At 38.7% G+C, this 23,460-nt stretch overlaps 1 protein-coding gene across 7 annotated transcripts in view; it reads left to right on the top strand.

The window, feature by feature from the left end:
• Positions 1-23,460, top strand: part of ADGRG2 (adhesion G protein-coupled receptor G2) — a 68,143-nt gene that overhangs the window by 16,010 nt on the left and 28,673 nt on the right. For 4 of the 7 annotated variants that reach the window (XM_064499289.1, XM_026120782.2, XM_064499259.1 and 1 more), the window contains exons 3-7: positions 2,445-3,062; positions 18,498-18,524; positions 19,845-19,886; positions 21,719-21,751; positions 22,680-22,721. In XM_064499289.1, coding sequence (XP_064355359.1) covers positions 2,445-3,062; positions 18,498-18,524; positions 19,845-19,886; positions 21,719-21,751; positions 22,680-22,721 — 762 coding nt within the window. The remainder of the gene's footprint in view (positions 1-2,444; positions 3,063-18,497; positions 18,525-19,844; positions 19,887-21,718; positions 21,752-22,679; positions 22,722-23,460) is intronic. The other 3 variants (XM_064499272.1, XM_064499262.1, XM_064499281.1) reach the window with 3 other exon arrangements.

The raw sequence follows: 23,460 nt of genomic DNA on the forward strand, positions 1-23,460 counted from the left end.
TTCTAATTTTTCATAATCAGGATCCTGGAGAGTTAGCAGTGTTCATATTCTGTAGCTGTGTCATGACTCTGACTTAACTGGTCACTTTGGCCATCTTTGCATGCTTGAGATCACGTACTGGAATTTTGGAGGGTACAGGAATCATCCAAGTGTACTTCTGACATATGCTCTCTGAGAAACAGCAGCTATGTGATACCTTTCAAAACCTTCAGTGTAACTCCAATTTAATTAAGAAAGATAATTATTTTTCTTTGGAGAGCCTGTGTCACAAGTGCGACGTATCTAGCTGTATATCTAACTAGTTGTTTCCTTTATAAAATCAGTTTCCTCATGATCTGTCTGAACTGGAAGGTAGAAGACTTGTTTTAAATGTAATTAGCCTTTTACTAAAGATGGTACATCTGCCTCTGTATTCAAAAATCATCACTTCTTTGACATTCCCAATCCCACTGTCTTCCTCACCCCAGGTTTAAGTTATGCTTAAAAAAGTTTCTGATGCTGAATTGCTCCTAACTGAGTATCCCAGATTTTGCCTCAGGGGCCTGTTACTCTTTGACAAATGGCCAAACTGAATGGATGAATTCCTGCTTTGGTGGGGAAGCAGCTTGCTCTTATGACAAGTATGCTTCTCCATTGCCAGCCTGCCTAGGAGCATGCCAAGTATAACCTCGCCATTCAAAGTCCGCTGTCTGTTAATTAGGGTTTTTGCCTACAACTTCAGCCTGTACCCTGGGAGTTTCTTAGGTTCCTTTGGCCTCTAGCCTTGTATAGCACTTTTGATTCCTTATGTTGAATGTTGTGAAAGATGCCTATAAGTTTATGCTAATTAGTGTCAGAAGGGGAGTCTGAAGGCTATAACATGAAACAGGAATGCTTATCAGTGGCTTTCCATGAAACTAGATTAATAAATCTAGGATTTCAAGCTTTTTCCAATAACTTATCAATCAAGTGGGACTTGCCACAGTTAGGAACTTCCTCCCATTTTTTATTTGTTGCTATCAAAAAAGAAATTTGAGAGCCCCGTGGTCAAGAGAGGCAGAAGTCGAGCACATTTATTCATTCAAAATTGGCCTGAGAAAAGTTGGTTCTCTGGTTGGTTGAGACGATCTGGCTATGATCTTGAGAGCTAGCTAGTACTATTTATGAATGTGACCTACCTGGGGGAAAAAAAAAGCTGGCTTCAAGTTGTCTGGAAGCTGTTTCTTGACAGGAGGGTGAATATATTGACTGATCCTTTCCTGCTATCCCCTCCTGACTAATCATGATTAGTCACGTACCTTTCCTTGAGGGTACATAAAAGCTCTGCATGTATTGATAAATTAGTGTCGTCTTAAAGCTGTCAGTAACATGGACTCTTACACTGCCTGAGCATCTACCAGTCTGTTTCATTTCTCCTTTCAGTTCATGTCTCATGGGAGTTTTATTTAGGTTGGATTTATTTTGTTGCTGATAGATTTAACATAAAGCAAGCAATCACGATGATGTTTGTACAATGATAACGTGCATTTTTCAAAAAGTAAGAGTTATCCTCAGCTCCAAAGAGCTTACATCTAGAGCCACAAAAGCATTTACTTGCCTGTAGTGGGACAAAGGAGAAAAAGAGGCATTTATAAGTACTTTACATTTAAGATGATCAATATCCAGTGTTTGAGACATTCCCTGGCACTGCATATTTTACCAGCACTGACTTAGCCTGAAACCTTGTTTTCACCAGTAAATTTAGTGTTAGCACCACAAATTCTATTTACTGTCACAGCTGAACTTCAGGTTGCAACCTTCTCCACACCTAAGTGGATTTGACATACATAGACCAGATATCTCTGCAGCTGTGTGCCCAGGTAGGGAACAGGGAATGGGCCTGGATGGTATTAAACTTAGAATAAACCAGGGGCTCCAAACCACACTTCCTGGAAGTTACACAAGCTCTCATTCTATTTCAGAATATAGCTATTTTCCACCTTTTCTGCTGAAGCTGTGTCAGTATACAGCCAAGAATTTAAGAATCACAGGGTTGGAAAGAAAGAGCGTGAAGAAGCATGACCATATAGCTCAGAGAAACAGCATGCAAGGCTGGAAGATGAGGAGAAGGCAGTCATGGTTATAGTTTCTTTCTCTGACTCTGTTTTTGCATTTTATCCAGTGACTGTTAAATGCAAAATATCTGTACAGTCCTGGGAATAGGGACCAGAGCCAGCCTCCCATTTGTAGAGGGCTACATGGTGATACACCTCCTTGTGCATGAGTTTTACTTCAAAGTCTTCATGAGCAGCTAAGACTGATTTGATTAACTGCCTCCAAATTTGCCACCCCCCCCCCCCCAGTACAGAGAGAAGGATGCAAGGTTGTTTCTTAATGTGTTATGTAAATATGTAGAAGCAGTACCATAAGGAACCATGAAAGACTCATATAGAAGATTTTTAAAAAATCACCTTTTCTTTATTTAGATCAGGAGGATTTCCTGGGACGATACAAAGCGGTTTTTAGGACTGAATGTGAAGATCCGTGGATTCTGTCACCGAGAATTTCTCTGCTTCCTTTGAAAGAATTCATTGTCTGTGTGCACCTCAAGCTAAAGTCCTCAGATAGTCCGTGGACAGCGTATGTATATAATCAAGAAACACCTCACAGTAATCTCTCAGCAAATAAATATGATCTTGGACTTATGGGAGATCATGATAAATTGAGAATATGGCTGTTTGGGAATCAAATAAATATGACAGACATGCTTCGTGAAAATACCTGGTATAAAATATGTGTCCAGTGGAAAAGTGAAGATAAGGAGGTGAAGTTATTCGTAAATGGATTGAAAAAAGGAAACAAAAAGCTAGCTGAGAAAATGAGTCTCCCTGGAAAAGGGCAGTTCTTACTTGGCTGTTCAAAGCTGCCAGGTACAGCTACATCACCCAACATGGGAATGACTGGGGAGCTATACATGTTCAGAATGTGGGATAAAGCAGATATAGAACATTCCCTGAACTGCAAAGATGGCAGTATTATAGGCTGGAGAAAAAAGGATTGGGTCTATAAGAAGACAATAGAAGAGGATAACTCTTTGCCTTGTTGTAAGTACCACTAAGTCCCTGTTTTTAATAGAGTTTTTGTTAAAAGTTGATTGACTGTAACTGTCTAACATTTCCAGGTACTTTTCTTAAATTTTACAAAGCCTTTGTCTATTGGTCATTTATAGTTAAACACTTAAAGAGGTCATGGGAGGATCTGTAGCTCTCGCCAACTTTTATCCAAATGTAAAAATTGTAACAGCAATCCTGTAAAAACTTCTGCTTGCTCCAGCTCTTGTGTCTATATGCCATCTATGTAATGATAATCTGAATGAGAATAGGATCCATCCAACTGAAAGTCCTTGGAGTATTAGGACTTTCTATTGACGTCCTAAAATAACTAATTTACACACTTTCTATTCAGGGAATAAATATCTCTATATACAAGCATTACTGGTTCTCACTTTGTACATTCAGTGGGCGAGAATTTCAACAAGTGTAAATTTTTGCAGCTTCCCTGGTACGTTACACCATGTTTTGCTGGTGTGGTCTGGATCTGTAAAGATTTACTAGAGGCTCTGATTTCTTCTTGTTTCTATATCAGTAAGGTCATCCTTTATTAAAATGGTCCCTCCCATGTTCCTCAAAATACCCCTCTGCCATGAAAGAGAACGAATTTTCAGAGAAATTGGTTTTTAATATAGTTAAAAAAGAGCTAAAGGTAGGAGAATAATCTGTGATGTCATGTTGTGGATATGAAAGAGGTACTTGAATCAGGTTTGCATGGGAGCCAATTTATCAGCTGTGGTAAATGGTACTACCATCTAAGGCCTTCAGAGATTTTAAGGTGACTGGCCCACTTGGTTCGTAACATTTTTATATAAGATAGGCTCTTCAGTTAGACTGTGGCACCAGTCTTAGTCTTGTCATCTTTTTCCTTAAACTGTACCTACCTTTTTTGCATAGACTAAAAAATACCATTTAACTATGCAGTGTTACAATTGTTTGCTGACTGGGTAGATAGATTACAAGTGTCTTAGAGCACTAAGATATGGAGGAGGGGGAAAAAAACCTTTGGACAAATCAGGATTCATGGAAAATGCCTTCAACATTGGGTCACATAATGAATGATATGCCTCTGTTGACCTGATGCTGTAGTTGGGAGCACAGCTTCTCCATTGGGTTATGTAGCTTGAGAGAGGAGCTGAAGCAAGGATGCCTGTCTTTTGCTCTTGTGTAATTGTGTTGGAAGTCAGTCCATCCTTGGGCTTAGAGGGAGAAAACTCTGGCTCCTAAACAAAAGTCTGGTACAAAAAAAGTCTCAGAAAGGTCTGCCTGGGTAGTGGAAAAAAATCTTGTATTCCAGAACTGTCCTGGGCAAGCTGGAGTATCTGGTTATCTTTCACCCAGACATGGAAAAGACAAAAGCTTCTTGCTTTCAGTCCCAGCTTTCTGCCTTGGATACAGAGCATTCCCGAGCATCCCAGCACAGTGAGGTTAGCAAATATCCAACTCTAGCCCCGACTGCTTAGTGATTTTGGAATTAGTGATTTAGGGTGTTTTGGAATCCTTTGTCTAACTGCAAGAGCTCTCCAGTTGAGCATGTAAGATGTGTGGTTTCCAAAACTCTGTTGCTAGCCAAATTAAACGTTAATGATGCTGGCAGAGGCCTGTTTCAGTACAAAGGCCATCGCTAATACCAAGTGCAAGTTACCTGCTCTAGGCACCTTGGGAGAAAAACAGCTGAAATTTTTCTAACGGTGTATTTGCCTATTCTCAGGAATGGAGGCATTTTAGCTTATCTGCACCCTTCCCCCCCCCCCCCCCCCCAATTTCTCCTCAGAAAGTCAGCCTATGGAGGGCACATATTTAACAAATATCAATTCAACAATTAAAAATAAAGCATTGACAGTAGGAGCATATAATGATGTCAGGCGACCTTAATAATTGATGGTGCTGGCAGTCTTACAACCTGATTTCTTTCCAAAAGTTCCTCGGAATACTTGTGAAAAAATTACCTCATTTTGGGGGGCATCTACATTTTTGTTAAAATGGAAGTACTTTATATAGTAAGTCTTCAGAAACGTCTGACTTTTGCATTTACGAAGAACAGAATTGGTAAAGGGCTAAAACTTGGGAAAGGGCCATGCCTCCTGTGGAGGCACAAAAGGTGAAAAGGAAGTGGTTAATTACAGTCATAAGCAGTAAGTCATTTGCGCCTGAGGGCAGGTTTCAGTATTTTGTTATGACCTGGTTGGCATTTTGTGCTTACATAAACAATAATTTGCAAAATATTCAGAGTCAAAGTTTACCATGAATTCTCTTTTTTTTCTAACCTCTCAGGATCTTTGTGGAGGATAAACCACTATTTAATTGGTGTCTAATAGGCAGTGACTCACTCCTTTAAGTTTGGTTTTACTTAATGGTATATTATTAGCTTGTATTTCTTTGCTTCCTTCTTCTGCCTTTCATTTGTTGACTCTATATTCTTTTTGTTTTATTAAAGTTTATAATAATTACTCAGATTTCAAAAATTTTATTTAGTTTCTTGTTAACTCGCAATGTGAGGTCCAATAAAGGCTAGAGTCCCAATTCCAGTAAAACTTACACACGTGCTTAGCACTTAAACTCATGCTTAACTTGAACCAAGTAACTTGCTCCCCAAATTGGATCTCATGATTTGCAAGAAAGGACATGTCTGACTACTTCCAAGTTTATGATGAGGGCTGATCGCAATTTATGGACTAACGGAGCTTAGCAACAGAAAATTTTTAAGTTTCAGTTAAAGACGTGGCTCTTGCTTTTTCCAGGCATGCAAACTTCTCGGTCTCCTCTGGTATATCTGTTGCAAGCTGAACAGGTGTAAATACTGCATGTAGGACCAAAGAGTGAAGGAGGCCCACATGCTGTGTGCCGCTAACCTTTCACTTACATTCCTCAGGTTCCTTTGATATTTCCTCTTTTGCTGAGAATGAGAAATAGCATGACAACTGTGATATGGAGAAGGACTGGCACAGATTGAATGTATCTCGCTTTAAAGATCATCTCCTCGTATTTAAGAATATGTAAGTGGAGAGAGATCTGCTCACTGTTCCAAATACCGAAACTAAAAAAAATTTCAACAAATAATTTCTTTATCTTATTGCTTGATGCGTGATTCCTATTTAGCTACATATTTTAATATGGACAGTATGAGTGATGTCGCTGTTGTCTCTGCATAATCCAAGAAGAAAAGTGCACGGAGTAATGTAAAGCTTTGGGTGATTTAAGAGAGTGCAAAGATGCAAGAAAATAGGTGCGTTTAAAATGCTAAATGCTTGAAAAGAAGCTTCAGTTGTATGTGAGCACCAGCTCTTCAGTTGTCATTTTCTACATCAGGCGTTTGCAGGTCACCTTTAATAATACTTTGACAACTGAAAGAAATTTACTGTTTAAACATTAATCATTTCAGTTACACATTAAACGGTAACATTCTTTTCCAGATATAAGTATCTAAATTGTTACATTGTGCATTTATGCAAAGAGCACAGAGATGACAGGGATATCTTTTACAAATTTCAATGAATAAATGGAATACATGGTTTTCGGCCTAGCTGTAAATAGCATTACTGATATTAAATTCTGTTGTCTCATTTGTGTTATCTGTGTCCTAAAAAGAGACTACATTTTGTAGTGATGGAAAACTTCTAGCAGGAGTCCAGTGCCTATTGATTTTGGTTGCATTTTTTGGCACAAGCACGATTCACCCTTTACATCATGGCATTTTAATTCTTCTAAACTGTCATGTCCAACTTTCAAGATAAAACTCTGCTGTCCCCTCTTTTCCATGCATCCTTTCCTCTTCCCATACTGATGAACCTGCTGCTGGTATTGCAGGAGGAGGTTTCTAGACTTGTGGGACAAAGCAGTCAAATATTAGTGGGAAAACTGGGAGCTGACCAGTGCTGTGTGCGACTGTTTTGCCCTTTCATGCTCAAGGAAGAAGAAAACTTCAGTTTGGCCTGCTGTTCTAATTTGGAGGTGTGAGCAGCAGGAGATGTGATTTGATCTTGTGCAGTCTCTTTTAAAGATTGCCTAAGCTGTGTACCCTTGTGACGACAGAGTCGGCTTGCCTGAAAGGGAGGGTAGAGTCCCAGGCTACTTCATCAGACAGAAGGTGGAAATTTAGCGCTGCTTGTCCAGTTTGCATCTCAGTCTGTTGGGTACCAAACTTTGGGCCATATTGCTACATTTACTGAACTGATTATGAAAGTTGGAGATGAAAAAAGAAATTATTTGCCCCAAATAGAATTTTCTTTTGAAATTCATAAGGGCAGAAACCTGCAGAAACCTGTAGAAACTCATACAGGAAGTAAATGGGGGAAAAAATACATGACTCTGAAGTGCCTGTTTTATGAGTCACATACTACTCTGCTTTGTTTGGCTTTCTCTTTCTTTGTCCGCTCTCATTGCTTGCCTTTTTTGTGATATTGAAGTAGCTTTTTGGAAATCAGCCTGCCAGCGAAGGCAATGTGATTCACCTCAGCTTCTAGTGTAGATCTTCATAGCCACCAATAGAGCTTGAAAATGCTCGTATTTATAGCCAAATTAAAAAACAAACAAACTGTGCAACGTCAAGGTTGTCTAAAAATATTACACCATGATTTTTCTGTCAAGGATGCTAAATTGGACTGGCTAGAGTGCCAGAGCCCTATGTTGAACAAGCAGTTTTGCTGTTTTCTTCCATTCACTTCTGTCTAAAGCCAGTAATAATCCATCATTTCTTCCATTGTGTGACCTCGAAGAGTCAGAACAGACTTCTAATCTTGTGAGAAACACTGAAAGGTGAAACTGAGATTGCTCTTAGTTTTAGCCTATAAACCTTTCAAGTGTGCCTCAAAATCTAACTTGCATTGAAAGTCAGTATGAGCTAATGTCTATAGAGAAACAACTGGGGAAGGTTTTTACGTGTTACTGTTATTAATGCCTTGTGTGATACGATGATTCATTTTGGCAGAATGTTTATCCAACCGAAAGGTTTATCCAATGCTAACAGCACCCTGTCTCTTAATAGAAACCATGGATTTAATTTGAAAATGAGAATTGAGTACAGTATTTTAAATGCCTATTTCTGTAAATAGGTGGAGTTTAGAACAGTATCACTTTTAACATATTGCTGTTCAAGCTACTCAGTTTTGTTCAAGAACAAGTTCTGTGAAATGTATTAATGCAGGTATTTTCTCATGGCTGTATCCTAGTAACACTGAACACAAATGGAGGGCAGTTGCTTCGCAATGTTAGTGACTAATGTGATACACACTGATAACTATTGCATGTGAAAATATTTGGAAAATGATTTGTATAAAATGCAGTGTAGAATTGACATTTCAATGTAAAATGCTATTTCGTTGGGTTTTTTTTAAGCCCCAAAAAATGACATTCTGTATCTATTTGGAATGAAAACTTTAATTTTGGCCTGCCTTGTGTTTTTAATGCAAATTGATTTCCCCAGCCCCAGTCAGTTGAATTTTTTAGTGAAAAACTTTCAGCACCAAGTTTGCTATCACATATTATTTAGCCAATATACATTTTATTAATTTTCCTAATATCTTATATATATATATATATATGTCAGAACTGCTCTTCTCATCAATATATGGTCTTAGTTATCTAATGCCATTCTGTGATGTTAGCCAAGAAATGAGATGTGGGGAGACCATGTTACTTATTTAGCCACCAAGATGTCCCTTGAGATTCTTCCATTCAGATTCTGCTCTCAATCTGTTTGTGAGATCTGACAAGATTGAGGATGTTAGGTAAGGTGGCTGAGCCCAAGTAGCCCAAGGGGGCAAGGCTGCCACAGCTCCATGTCCCCAGGTCCAACTAGTAGCAAGGCTGAATATGTATTCCCAGTACACTCATATACAACATATATATACATGGCTAGCCACACAGATTAGCACATGCAGACACACTCAGCATTCATGCAAAGAGCACCAACGGTCTCATCCTTTTACCCTCTCTGGCTGATCAGGAGGAAGGTTAGTGGGATGGATTTATTTTTGTTTGTTTGTTTATTTATGGATCCCTGGTCTCCCAGGTTGCTGGCATCTGGGCATATGAACCCTTGCGGCCTGCAGCCCCACTCCAGTTGCTGGTACGGTCCCCCACACTCTCACACATGCACATGTACACATATGTGCGTACGCTGGGTCTGTCTAGTACCTGACCTTGGACACGTAGTCCACCCAGTAGCTGGTCCTGAATCCTCACTCTTCCATGTGCCTCACCCTTAGAGAGACAGACAGACACACACACACACACACACACACGCGCATGCGCGCGCGCACACACACACACACGTGTGTGCGCACATACAAACAGCTCTTGGTTGATGCCCAGATCCTGTGGTCTCTCTGGCAGTCAGGACTCCCCTTGTCCCTCCAGTAGCCAGTTCTCCTGTGGCCTTACCCACAGACATACACACACAAGCAGGTCTCCCTATTGACCTGCCTGGACCCTACTGTCCCTCTGGCAGTTGGCTAGACTCCTATAGTCCCCCCACTAGCCCACTGCCCCTGTGATCTCATCCTTGGAGACACACGCATACCTGGTTCCCAGGTCAATTCACCTGTTCATCTGCTAGTGTGGCTTGATGTTCGGTAGTGACTGCACATTCACTTGCATGCACTCACTTGCTCCAGGTCCTGGCACCACAGACACATGGGCCCTCTGACTTGTGGTCCCACTCCAGCTGCTGGCACTGCTGATACGTGGGCCGCTATGAGCTGTCGTCTCACTGCAGTTGCTGGCACTTAGGTCTCCGTGCAGGCACACAGAATTCACTTGCCCAGGAAAACAGTTAGAAAGGAATTTAGTAAGAAGCTAGGATGGGCTGTGCTGATCAGGCACAAGGCATGGCTCTATTTTCCCATATTTGTTCATCTGCCAGTCACTTAGATCTCTCCCTTTCTTGCGTTTGGTTCCTCCTCTAAACATCCCCATCCCATGCGAAGTCTTGCATAATCCCCAAATGCTCTTCCCCTGCATCCCACAGTGTGTCTCATATCCTTAGGCAGAAACTTCCCTCAGTCTAAGTGGTGCTCTGGAGAGCTGCCTCTGTTTACTCACCTTGCTGGATTTCACACCTGGCTGATGGGGCTGATGATCTCTTAGGACAGTCTGGGAGGAGCCTGGACAGGATGTCATTGCTCTGAGCAGGTAATTTGGGTTCCCCCACCTGCTGTTGAGCCTCTGCACCCTCCTGTGCTTGTGGAGATGAGCCCTTGATGGGCTGATTGCTCTCCTGTGGTGGGCCTGGGAGTAGACAGGGTAGAGACAGGGTATTATTTTGGTTTCCTAGCATACCATTGTCTCTCTGTGCTCCTTTGTGCTTGCGGAGATGAGCCTTTTATCATATAACCTAACAGAGGGTGCCTTTGGTTTGGAAGAAATAGTCCTGGCTGATATTATAAACTGTTCTCACTTTTAGCATGTATGTTTTTCAGTAAATACAAGTGAAATTTTAAGTGTTTTATTCGTAAACCTGTCCCCTAACCTCCAGAACACATTGAGTCTATAGCTGTATATTTTCCTGCCCGTAAAATGATCTGTGAGACTAGATTCCCAGGGCTTCTGCTGCGTAAGGGCTCATTGCCTACTTCACATCTGGACCTGACTAGAAGGCAACTAGCCCTTGCGTTCTCTCACTTGTGTTTCCAGGGAGAGGTGGACCAGCACACGTGACCCATTTCTGCTGTACCTGGCCCCTGCCCCTCCATACAGTGCAGACTGGGCAGTGTGGGTGTCTGTTCGGAGGCCCTGGTCCACTGCTGTTCAGACTGCTATCTCCTCCTCCAAGGAAAGCATTCTAGTTGCTGCCTTAGGCTTCTTAAAGGACAGCTTGTGCAAAAGTCTAAAGGGGATCATGAAGCATTACCTGGAGCAGTATTAGTCAGCAGCAACTCAACTCCTCTGAGATAAGGGAGGTAAGGGAGCAAAGAAGCAGCTACCAGCAACTTAATTCTTACAGGGTGTCATTATCTGCAGCCTAGCTGCACCTCTTCTGCCCTGGAAGGACTGAGCTGCTGATGGCAAAGGTGATTGCCTGAAGACAGGTGAATCAAGGAGGGAATTGCCTTTCAAAAAATTTTAAGAAACAGTGTACTGACCTTAAGTTAGATTGCAGGTAGCGAAAAGAAAAGCTTTTCATTATTCCTGTTAGAGGTAGATCGTTGTACGTCATGTGCATTTTAAGGGCTTTTTCTGTATACTGTGTCTAATAGCTCCTGGACAAAAGGCATGCTGTTCCTTTCACAGGGGACCAGAACCCAGATCTTGCCCTTCCCATCTTGACCACTGTGCTACAAAATCTTATTCTCCCTTTCTTTCCCTTTGGCTGAATGGATTTTAAATTCTGCTTTGTATAGTGGAACAGCTTCAGCAGTAGGTATGAAGACCATCCTGAGCTAAAATAGCCTGTAGGCTGATGATTAGGATCTCTCATGCTAGAGAATGCTGTGAGCATGTGACATTTTTGTAGAGAAGGCAAGGTACTGATACCTTCTTTTCTGTTTGAACTTTAAAAGAAAGGCATGAGTTCCTGCCTCAATTTTGAAAAGAGCAACCTTGGCATCAAAATTAAGGAAACAGAGCTGAGCTGTTCAGTGCCACTTGCAGTTGGGGGCTGTAATCCAAATTTAAATACACAGACTCTGAAAAGGACTGTGGGTTACTGGCTGTTGTGAACATTGCTCTTGAGAGTCTCTCTCCAGGAATTGTCTGCAGTGCCTAGCTTGGAGATTCAGTTCACAGGTCCTAGTAGTCAAAGGTTCATCACTGTAAGAGCTACATCTGTTTGTGGACCTAGCCTTAAGTACTGTTATTAATGGATTTAGCCTCCTTACAGACTGGAGCTGCTCAAGTTACACTCCATCCCCATTGCCATAAAAAGTCATTACAGGAAATGAAGGTTTTTACAATGCAAAGAATATGGGTTTCCAAGTAAGCTTTTGCAGCTGTGGTATGGAAAGCAGTGATAAAAGTTGCTTAACTCGTTTCACACCATTGGAACAGTTTCTTCTGCCTGCACAGAGGTGATTCTCAAGTAGTGGCTTACCTGGCTGTTTGTGTTGGAACAGTACAAAGTGATATGAAGACAGTAAGGGACTTGCTACTTTTGTTTTCTAGTAATGCATGTTAGTAATAGAAACTGGTGCTTATTTAATCGAGGTGCCATTTCCTGTAAAAAAACCCAAGTCTTGTGGGGACTTACTCTGTATCTCTTTGAACAGAAGCAAAGAATAATGCTGAATAATGTTATTTTATTTTTATTTGCTGTTTGGATCCTCAGGAAATGTTCTGTATTTGCTGAAAATCTGGAAAGGTATTAATACAATATATAGTGTCTTGTCTTGGGTAGGATACTAGATGCACTGATTTGATGAACCCGACCTAACAGTGTTGCAGACGAAAATGCATGAAGCAAATAAAATCACATTTCATATACATGAGGATTTTCATGCTCTTATTCTTAGAGGATAACTTAAGGGAAATATTCTGTTTGCCTGTGACTAGCACACCTTTGGATTTGGACTTTCCTTTTTACATGTCAGCTTTAGGGATACTTCAGATTGGCCTTCAAACCTTCTCCAAATAAACTCTGTTCAATTCCTTATCTAGTTCTTAAATACAATAAAGGAGGAGGGTTGACGAATATAAGTGAAATTGAATATTGTGTGACGGTCTCTCTTCCTCCATTGCATCTGTTATGCAAAAGTGATACTGATGAAAGACTTGGTTGGTGAGCCTACTGCTGCACCATTATCAGTGAAAAGTCTTATTTTTAGGGGTAATTTCTAGCCACAGTAGACTTGTGAATATCGTGCTGTAGGAGAGGTCGCTGTTAGATTTGTGATCCAGAAAAAATGCACCTCTCAAACTATGCATGCCACTGTCATTTGCTGCATTTGCCAGCTTCAAATTCATGGCTTGTGTTTAGCTTATTTTGCCAGCTGTACTGCTGGATTTGTGACTGAAAGAATATGGCATTTTTTAGAGCTTGCTGCCTTCTTACTGAATAAACTACAATACTTAGATATGTCACTGGACAACTTTTCTTACCTACCCCTGCATACTACCTGCACCCTCAAAATTCACAAAATAAGTTGAAGAGATATGGAGAAGATAGGAAAAGCAGTTTATCTTTAATGGCTAGGTCTGCACTGTCTCCTCAAGAGTATCTGAGAATGACCTTAAGATCAGATTCCCTGGGCAGAATCTTTTTTTCTTTTCTTTTTCTTTTTTTTTTTTAGTGGGCAGAAGGAAACAGTGTGGTGCCCTTTTCTGAGAGATGCTGCGTACCTCAAGATACAGGTTCCTTTTGAGAATTTGATTTCCTGCAGAACCCTTTGATTGGAAATAAAAGCTGCTACAAGAGGTGCTAACCTCTTAGTAAGGCAAGACCAGTGGCAAGTAAATTTTTGGAGATGGAATTCACTTTCTGTGCTAGGAAAGCCAGCTTGCCCACTGGGAAGGATACTTTCCTCACTAAGTGAAAGTCCACCTAAGTTTATATAGGACTGATCCGTAAGTTGTTCTCTCCATTCTACCTTAAAAATCTATTTGCATGTTTTAACAGTACAGAACTGTTTTATTTGACTACCATTTCTACAACTTTGGTTCTACATATTATTTAAAGTAAATATTGTGCCTTAAGGGCTTTCCCTAAACCCACACTAGGTGTTATGAAAATAATTTTATAAGTGCCTAATCACTGTACAATTTTAAAGTATCAACACTTCTGTGTAAGAGCTCTAGAACACATTGCTTAACAGGATCATGTATTTTAACCTGATTTACGACATGAAAAGTCATAATGAGAAGTCTTAATGTTTTCTGTAAATTGACTATAGAAATTAAGGTTATATCCTAATTTTCATAATCTGTGACATTCATACATCACTAGATGTTAAAAAGACCTGTATTTCTCTGTAGGCAAAATCCCAGTTGTCTCAAATAAGATGTCTGGTATAACTTGGGTTTGATCAGTGCCTCTAATGAAATAGCTTAAATTCAATAGGCTGATGTGCATGAATGTGCAATTTTTTATTTACTTACACTTTTTTCTTACCTACATAAATGTGCATTTTTTACCAAGGATATTGATCTCTCTCTTTTTCTCTCCTTCTTTTTTAATAAGAACATTTCTACCTAGGATGTCAATCAACTAAAACTAACAGTTAGTTTCAAGGAAAACTCCTAAAAAGGAAATGCAGTGTAGCTCATCTGATTTTCATGTATTCATCCTGCCATATTTCAGAGTTGCTGCTTTAGGTTCATGCAGTGTATGACACTCAACAAAAATGAACTGAGATTTCTTTATGTCTTATCAAAGATTTGAGAATCCAGACTGCATCTATTTTTATTCTAAGTATTATTCTGGTATAGCAATAGCGTCTGTGTCTGTATTTCCTTAATAGCTGAATGGGCTCTGCTAAAATCCTTTCAAAAGGCAGCTATTACTCTTACTGTTAAATACAGTTATTGAATGGAATGGATTGTGGGGGTTTAATATACTCTGACAAGCTTTCTTTAAAATTTCTTTTCCTACAGCAAAAGCAGTAACTGCTAGACTATGTTGCAACACCTTCTGTGAACCTAAGGGGTAGAAAATTGTGTAGCACACAGGACAGATTTTGCCAATTCTTTTTTGATAACTGTCTGCACCTGGCTAGCAGGTGTGCTGTGAAGTAAATTTGGAAAAGGCACTGGTATGTTTCATCAGTCTAGTTTTCTCTTCTGGAATAACAGATTCTTTTACATCTGTTTGTAAAGGAGTAGGATTAGATTAACTCTGCAATTTTTAACATGCTCAGAAATGGAACGATAGGTGCAAGGTACTTAAGCAACAGTCTTTTTTGCCAGCTGCCTAGACAGGAAGCATTCTGCACGGGTCAGAGGAAGAAAGAACATGGAAAAGCGCCAAATCTGTGCATCTGGCAAGAACAACTGCCAGCTGATGTGCTGTGGTACCTTCCAAGGTCAAGGAAGGATGAGTCATCAGTGATAGATACTTAGAGGATCAGCATTATTTATAAGTTGATTGGAACTATAATACATATAAATAAAAAGATAATACATATAATACACTGTTGTGCCTGACACTTCTTTTGGTAGTTGTGTTTTATAAAGGTGTAGTTTTGTGTGCATTTGTTTAATTTTGCTATGAAGGACAGTTTTTATATGCAATATCTCAAGTCAGATACATGCCTGTATCACAGTTTCCTGCAACCAAATCTTAAGGGTGGCAGGGAGATAGTCATTTCCAAAATGGGATGAGCTTGGAACCAGAAGTTCAGTAACTCTAGATTATTTACATGAAATAATTTGCATATAACTTGGGGTGGAATTCTTTGCAGTAGATATAACATTGATTTTAGCAAAACCTCCTGCACAATCCGACATGCCAATCTCATGATCAAATGGGGAAAATTTCTTCTAAATGAACATCCTCTGAGACGTGAACATTTCCTTTTCCCTGGTTTAGCATAGACAACAAGATGACCTCTATGTGTCATATTCTTATGGTGTAGTGTCATATTCTTATGCTCCAACTTTCCTGTCTAATCACTTTATATTCTACATTGTACTTTAAGGACTTTCAAAATCTGTTCATTGAAGAAAAGGTGCTCCAGACAGCCATGATTTTTGAGGAATTTGCACTAATATGATTTTACTGTGTTTTGTGTGTGTAACCAAAGTGTTTATTTGCATCTTTTTATGTGCTGATGAAAATGTTTACATTGAAACTTGAATTCTTCCAATCAATTGAATAGTACTTGAAAATTTAATCCCAGATTCTTAAAAACAAGCAAACCCTAAATGTATTTGGCTGGTTGTCTTCTTTATTTATTCATGCATCTGTTTGCTTATTATTGCATCAGAATCATTTATTGTTACTTTTGTTACCTGCTCCAGTGCTGTGTGAGGCAAGATTTTATTTCTGCATTACTTGCACATTAGTTTGCTTTTTGTTACATTTCTTTTTCGATACAACTTCACAACAAACTGCAAGCACTACAGGTTAGAGTTATTGTTGTTATAGGCAGACTATAGAAATAGAACCAAATTCAGACTTGATAGAAACAGACTTTGTTTTGGGGGGATCTTTGGGCTTGGGTATGCTTTATACCAAGGCTGAATTATTATGCTTCCTTTTTTCCTTGTTCCTATTTTTTCTTCAAATTTTCATTGTGCCTAGCATCTGTGGTCAGGGACATCAGTGTTTGCACAACTACTTAGAGACTCCATAGTTGCACTGGAATTTTTCACATATGAGCAAAATGAATGGGAACTTTAAAAGCATTTAAATGAACTTGGAGCATTGATCCTCACAGGATAGAGGAAATGGATAGCTTGTAGCTGGGAGTAGAAATAACATCAAATCCTTTAGTGTTCGGATCCCTGGCTTTTATCCACCCGTACTTGTAATAGGTGAAAGGTGTTAGGCCAGGGAAGAGTGGTTGTGTAAATTAACCTCTTACAGAACGGACAGTCATACTGTGGAAATGAATGAATGTGATAGATATTCTTCTTTGTAGCCTCAGTACAAACTCAGATTTAAACAATGATTAGGCAGTCTTCTTGTGCTTTGTGATTCCTTGAGCATAAAGCTAAATACACAACATGCCAGTATCTATCGATGAATGTAAAATACTGTGCCTTACTGTACTTATACATATATAAATATGCATTTGACACTGGTTGGAGGAATCACTGAAAGCTGATGAAGCAGTTAATGGTACTGTTCTTGTGGTGTTGTTGCTATGTTGTAAATAGTAATTCAGGTATAAGTGGAACAAAAGTAGTTAAACGAGAAAGCTTTTGGGATTGATTTGTTGAGTATTAAATTCATATACTGCTAATTCCCATTTTCAGTCAGAACTTTATGTGTTGCCCAGGGCAAGTCAAACAGGTGTATGGTCATCTTTGTATATTCTTCTTTTTCTACATTTTAAATTTACTCTAAATTACTTTCTCCTTCCTATTCCTTATATATAACAGATGTAGGAACTGTTTGCTATCTTGCCTACCTTTTTTACCTCTTTGTATTAATGTTGGTTTACTTTGTAATTGTTATATGTACTTTGTGAAGATCTGTGGAATAAAATGTCCTTTTCTTTCACACCTCTCCTGTCCTCCCCATCTTTTCTCTTAATTAATAACATTTCATTTTCTTTCCTGTATACAAATGAATTATTCAGCTGCATCTTTTTTCCACATTTGAGCAAAAATAGCTATGTGGAAGCACAGTAATGTGTCCCTGTTACATCTGTGTTTGCAACTATTTAGTGTAGTTCATCTTCACTCAAGCAACTGGGCTTAAAGGGTTTCTGGACACATTGGCGATGGAAGGGCAGTGTGAAAGCTCGCAGGCTAATATGTGTCTTCCGTAAGTCCAAAAGTGATAAACTGGAGAACAAATTGAACTCAATGGAGTTCATTACCTAGCTTTTCAAAAAGATGCAACACACATTTCTCAAAGGATGCACAGTAGTTTTGCAAAAAAGCTTGAATTGAGGGTTTGTTTAACTGATAGGGAGAAAGTTAGCAAGTTCCCATATGTGAGGAAAGGGCATCTCTGCGGCAGGAATGAACTAGGAAATGGTATTTTCACTTTCTTCTTTCTCTGCCATTTAGACGTGGCCATCTTCAGGGGCTGCTGTAGGGTAGAGCTGAGCCTACTGAGGGCAAACTGGCCTTGTGATTTGTTGTGGTGATGTTGTTCTAGGCACTTTTTGAGTGGGGAATTCTTATTTTCCGGCAGAGTAGCAGGAGTGGGTTGAGGGATTTTTATTTTCTAACCGTGGCTCAAGGACCTAACTAACTAACTAAGAATATTCTCTTCTGATTTTATTAGTAACTGTTTACATGGTAAAGCAAGGTAGATTGAGGGAGAGATCCCTAAGGAAGCAAGGAGAAAAGTCAGATAGGGATTCTGACCTCTGCTTAGAGGGGAAAATCGCATCTCACTGGTTCCTTTAACAAGTATGAAGAAAGCTGGTGGTGTCCCAGTAGAAAGTTGGGGTCACATTGGGAGGTAGGAGGGTTACTTTCAGTCCTCCCAAAATAGGTAAGAATGATTGAGGAAGGCTTTATTGACTAGGAGATGCTCCAGATGAGTTAATAACATTGCAGATAGGTGAAGTCTCTTGCTTCTGTACTTTCTTCCTTATATTCACTTCTTTTAGGCTCTTAATGTGGGGTTCTGGCTTATAAAGACCAAGTCCTAAATTGAAAGCCTAGACGAGAGATTCTCAGGAAAAATGAATATGCTAGTTGTCTTCTGCTTTGACTACTTTGGGTTTCTTTTTTCATCTTTTTCTTTTTTAAGTTTTTGGTTTTTCTGAGGAGGAGCGTGTTCTTGTTTCATTTAATTTTGTTTTGTTTTTTTCTGTTACAAAATTCTCTGTTCTTACATTTATCACCTCATTTGTGCTGTTTTTATTCCCTTGTCAGATACAGAAGGAACTACCAGACCTACAGGTAAGAATGGATTTATAAAAATGAAATCAGTGGTGTTAGTTGCACCCACTTAAGGTACATGAAATACTAGCCTATCCAGTACAGCCATGTTTGCACAAACTAGAACTCATTTTTTCAGTTCTAGTGTAAAAGACTTGAAGTTCAAGGCAAACAATTTATTTCACAAAAACAAAACTTTTGACAGCACAAAATGTTATTTTGCTAGCATAGCAGCACATCTGAAATGGTTGTGTTTAATTTTATCCTTTGGAAGGGGGCTATCATTAGTTTTCAGTAAGGCAAGCAAAATATTGTCTGAATAAAGAACCATGTAAGTGATTAGCATTTCAGAAACTTCTGGTTTACTGTTTAACAAAAGAAAAAATCCACTTTTCTGCTGAAGCATTTAGTATCTCTAACAGCTTTTCTGCAGGAAGGGCTTTACATCATAGTTAGTGTACTTTAAGTGATGTTATAGGGTGACTTTTAAGGTTTAGGAGAGATGTTGAAATACGTTGAATATTTTTTTTAAGTAGTGTTTCATATTTGCCATGAGTTGTTCTTGATACTGTATTTCTGTGATAACTATGATTTTACTTTCCTATGGCACTGTCATAAACCACTCAGTAAATTAAAGGTCTAACTTTAAAATTGCTGTGTAAACCAGATATCAAATTTTCTAATCACTTTTGGATCAAAATGCTTACCGTAACAAGATCAAAGATTTAGTGGCTAGTGTTTGCCATATAAATAGTTAGCTGGCTGCTATCAATTGCAGAGATTCAAACTTGAAATGAATTAGCTTTTTGTAATGCTACTTTTTGCTGGATAGAGAAGAGAATGGAGATGTATGAAATAAATTTTAAATGGCAAGTCCCAGTGTTATTAATACAAGATCTGAGAAGGGTTCTTCATACCCAGCTACAGTCATCTCATCATAAATGTTCAATTCCCACTCCCACCATTAGCCAGATGCTCATGGTAAGCATGTGGAGTTCCGGCTAGTCTGACATGTATCTTGGGACTATGAATTTTGTTTCCTTAGCATTGTACAATGCAAATTGTCCCATATTTGTTGAAAAGAAATAATTTTTGGCTGAATTCTGTTTAAATTCATAACAATTTTAATGTTATTTCAGCAGAGATTAATATGTCTACCTTTTTTTCAACCTGGAAGTGTTTTTCTGATGAGCAGGTGTTGCCCTCTTCTGGTGAATGCATCCAGTTAACTTCTGATAATATAAGGAAAGGCTGTGAGGATGGTTATATCTGTAACTGAAACTTCATGTACTAATCTGTATTCCTCCTCCCTTTTTTTTTCCCTCTCTCTTTCTGAAACAGATGCTGTAAATTCAGGAGCATTAGCTGCAGCAACCGTTGCTGGTAAGAAAACCAGGGCTTTACTGATTACTGCAATGCCCATTATTTCATATTAAATACATCTCTTTCTGCTTTTATCTGAAGTAATGAGGAGAAGTTGTAGTGTAAATGTATTCCAACATTTAATGGGTTTTCATTGCTTTTCTAAATGAAAATTAAATTCTTCATGCTACTTTTAATGGATTAGCATAGCTTATGGGATCACTCCCAGTTTGTGGTAGTGATGGTTGAAGATGAAATAAGTGCAAGCTGCTTGATCAAGAGCCTTTTGTAACCTAAACAGTGAATAGTTTGCAGGGATGGCAGAGGGAGAACACTGTAGGGAGAGAACTCCTTTCCACCTCTTCCCACTCCAGTACACACACCTTTGTCATTTGATGCAGTGTGGTACACTTCAGAGACAAAAAAAAAGAAGGGAATTCTAATAACTTGTGGGACCAAAGGTGATGGACATAATCTGTGAAAGCATATTTTGTAGAAAAATTTGTGAAAAACTAGAGGAAATATACACACAGAAAGAACCATTCAGTTGCTTTCTTAATATATGCTGACACAGTATGCTCTAGAAAAAAAAATCATACAGACACACAAACTCTTCTTTTTTTTACAGATACAATCTTTCTCTGAGAATGTATCATCATTAACAGTTGCAGCCAATTCATTATTTGTAGTTGTTTATACCAAACAAAGTGATATAGATGAAGCCAGCATTTAGTCTTCACTGTGATTCCTCATATTTTGGCCATTTATTAATTGCCTTAGAAAATCAATTGTCTTCAGGATTGTTACTGAAGAAACAAATATGCTTAGCTCTTGCTCCAAGTATAAAATAAGGAAGGAACTTCTGAAAATGTTTAAAATGGCTAGTCTAATGGGAATAAATATATCTGAAAGAAAAGCTCCCCTGCCTGTTCTGTATCATGAAGTATGTTGCTTTGTCTTGGTATGCAACTCTCTCTTTTCAGTGTAACCAACTATTTTTTATTATATTTAAGATATTGGTACAAATGATGACACTGATGCTTTTATTAAAGAAGTTTGGCAAGCATAATGTTATTCTGTTAAGAAATCGGCCCCTTTAAAAAAGTCACTGAGGTGTCATATTGGAGTGACATTGTCCTCTAACGGCTTTATATTCCTGTGTGGTCACTTAAAATGTGCTAACTAAGCGCATCCTTCCTGAGCAATCTTTAAATTTTCTTCTACTGTCTTAATGTAATTTTTTTTCTTGTGTGGCTAAAAAAATCCTTGCATCCTCGTTCTATTTTATTTATATATAGTTTCTGGCAAAAATAAGATTTTGGAAGCACAGTTTGCCAAGCTCAGTATGTCATTTTTGGTCAGGAGTATCATGGGTATATGCAGAAAAAGGGTCTTGGAGCTGAGCACAGTTACTGCTATTGGATGTGCCAGTCATCTGTGTCTTCCAAGAGAATGAAACCAATAGAAGGAACTTACCTGAAAGAGCTCAGTTACTGACTGTTTGTATTCAAATACTTATTCACATTTTTGAAACAATGTGCACAGTTCTTACTGAGCACTGAAGTGCTCATAAAAGGGAACCTTAGAGCATTACAATTCTGTTCCTGTTGGAAGTGTTGCATGCTTGATCTTCCTTCTCAAAAATTCATAGAAATAAAGAATTACATTAATACCATTGCTACTTTTTTCTTTTTTTTTCCAGAATCCTCTATTGTTACTTTTATCACCTATCCTATTAGTCCTACAGGCAAGATTTTATTAACATTTCTCTTATTTAGATTTAGTTAGTTTTAGTTTGTTTAGATTTTTATTTTGTTATTTTTGTTTTTACTGTTACTAATTTTCTCCTTCAGCTATGTCTTCAGAAGAAACTGCACAAACTGCAGGTGAGAATTCACATAAAGTGAATGAGATCTGGAGGAAGATCTGTGTTGCATTCATGAAAGTTTGCTTTTTTAAACTGGGGTTCATTTAGCCCAAATTCTTTTGTTACACTATCTTAAAAAGCTTACAGTCTATATTTTAAGTTTGCATTGGGAGAGTTTTGAAGTGCATTAAACTAACACTGAACTGTTAACCTTTCTTTTTTAGTCAAAATACTAAATTGCTTGTCCGAGCCCAGACTGGACATTTATTTTTAGCAATATGCTGGCTTGGGTTTTTTTGGGGGGGAGGGGTATATCTATAGATAGAATGCTTTCTAAACTTTCCGATACTCTTTAAAGTATTTTACAGTACTAAAATGTACACACCATTGCTTAAAAACACTTACATAATACATGTGCTTTTGGTATGTTGGCCAAATAGAGTTAGTACAGACCCAGTCAGGAGAACTGCTACACCCTTTTTCCTGGTGTTTGCATTTGGAGTATATTCATCCCATATAACTACAGATGCCTCTGTGTCTTTATCTGCGCTAGACATCCTGCTATCTATCCTTCATAGTTGATGGAGAGAGAAAGAGGCTTTTAGAATGGGATTCATCTTATCCTAAAGTACCCATCTAAAATAGGTCAAATGAATCACACCTTAAAAGCACTTCTTTCTCCACTGAATAGTGGGGAACCTAAAGTAACTGGCTCAGGTAGGGATGTAAAGATTTGATCAGGTGAACCCACCCAAAATGCTGCTTTTGCCTTTAATGTGCAGAAAGTAACTCAATCACCTTATAAAATAAATGGTCATGTGTTTACACTTCGCCTGGAAAGACAGACTCTAAACTGTAAATAAGGAAACTTCTTTTTATGACTTGTATTTCATAGGCTTTTTAAATTAAAATGTGAATACTTAATTTTACAACTTTTTTTTTTACAGACACTCTTAGTACCACTGATTATTATTCCACCATAACACCAGGTAGGATTTATATACTGTATCACTACTGATATTCTTTGATGCTTTTCAACATTTAAGTGTGTTTGTGAGTTCAAGAGGCCTGCACTCAAGTATTTTTAATGGGATTTTTTTCTTGGTACTATTGTTTGTCATATTAGTAATCTGCCTTACTTTGCATTGATCTCCAGTCTGGTAGAAGGTCTAGTTCTGCAGTGCTTACTGATGTATCACATATAGAACAGTTGGAGTATTTTGTGAGTCAGAGCAGCAGATGGTCAGGGGCACAAAGATCTAAGAAATGCAGTCCCAGGAACCATATTTACTTCAAAAAAATCCTCATGCTTTTAAATAGATTGAAGTAGACTGAATCCAAATCTAATGTTCTCTGGGCAGATCCGGTCTATAGGACTAGGCTGAGTTTAGTAATTTATTACCCATGGAGCGGCCTAGTAGACTGACTGGAATATATTTACATAGAATTAGGATAAGTAGTGGATGGCTCGGAGCCAAACTGGCTAGTATAATTTGACTGTGTGAAATGTAACCTGCAAGACCTGGTGATCTTTGGAGATTGAAATCATTAATGACTTTTGGTGAGGCTTTGATCCTCCATGCTGCTTATTTTCTATGTGCATTGTTGTGGCATGCAGAGGTCCTAGGCAGGACTAGGTGTGGCACACATACAAGTTCTCTGTAAATACAAGGTTGACCTTGCTCTTTACTTCTGTGACATCTCTGTTTTGTACATTGGGATTTTATA

The sequence above is a fragment of the Dromaius novaehollandiae genome, chromosome 1 (assembly GCF_036370855.1).
Source record: "Dromaius novaehollandiae isolate bDroNov1 chromosome 1, bDroNov1.hap1, whole genome shotgun sequence".
NCBI classification, from domain to species: Eukaryota; Metazoa; Chordata; class Aves; order Casuariiformes; family Dromaiidae; genus Dromaius; species Dromaius novaehollandiae.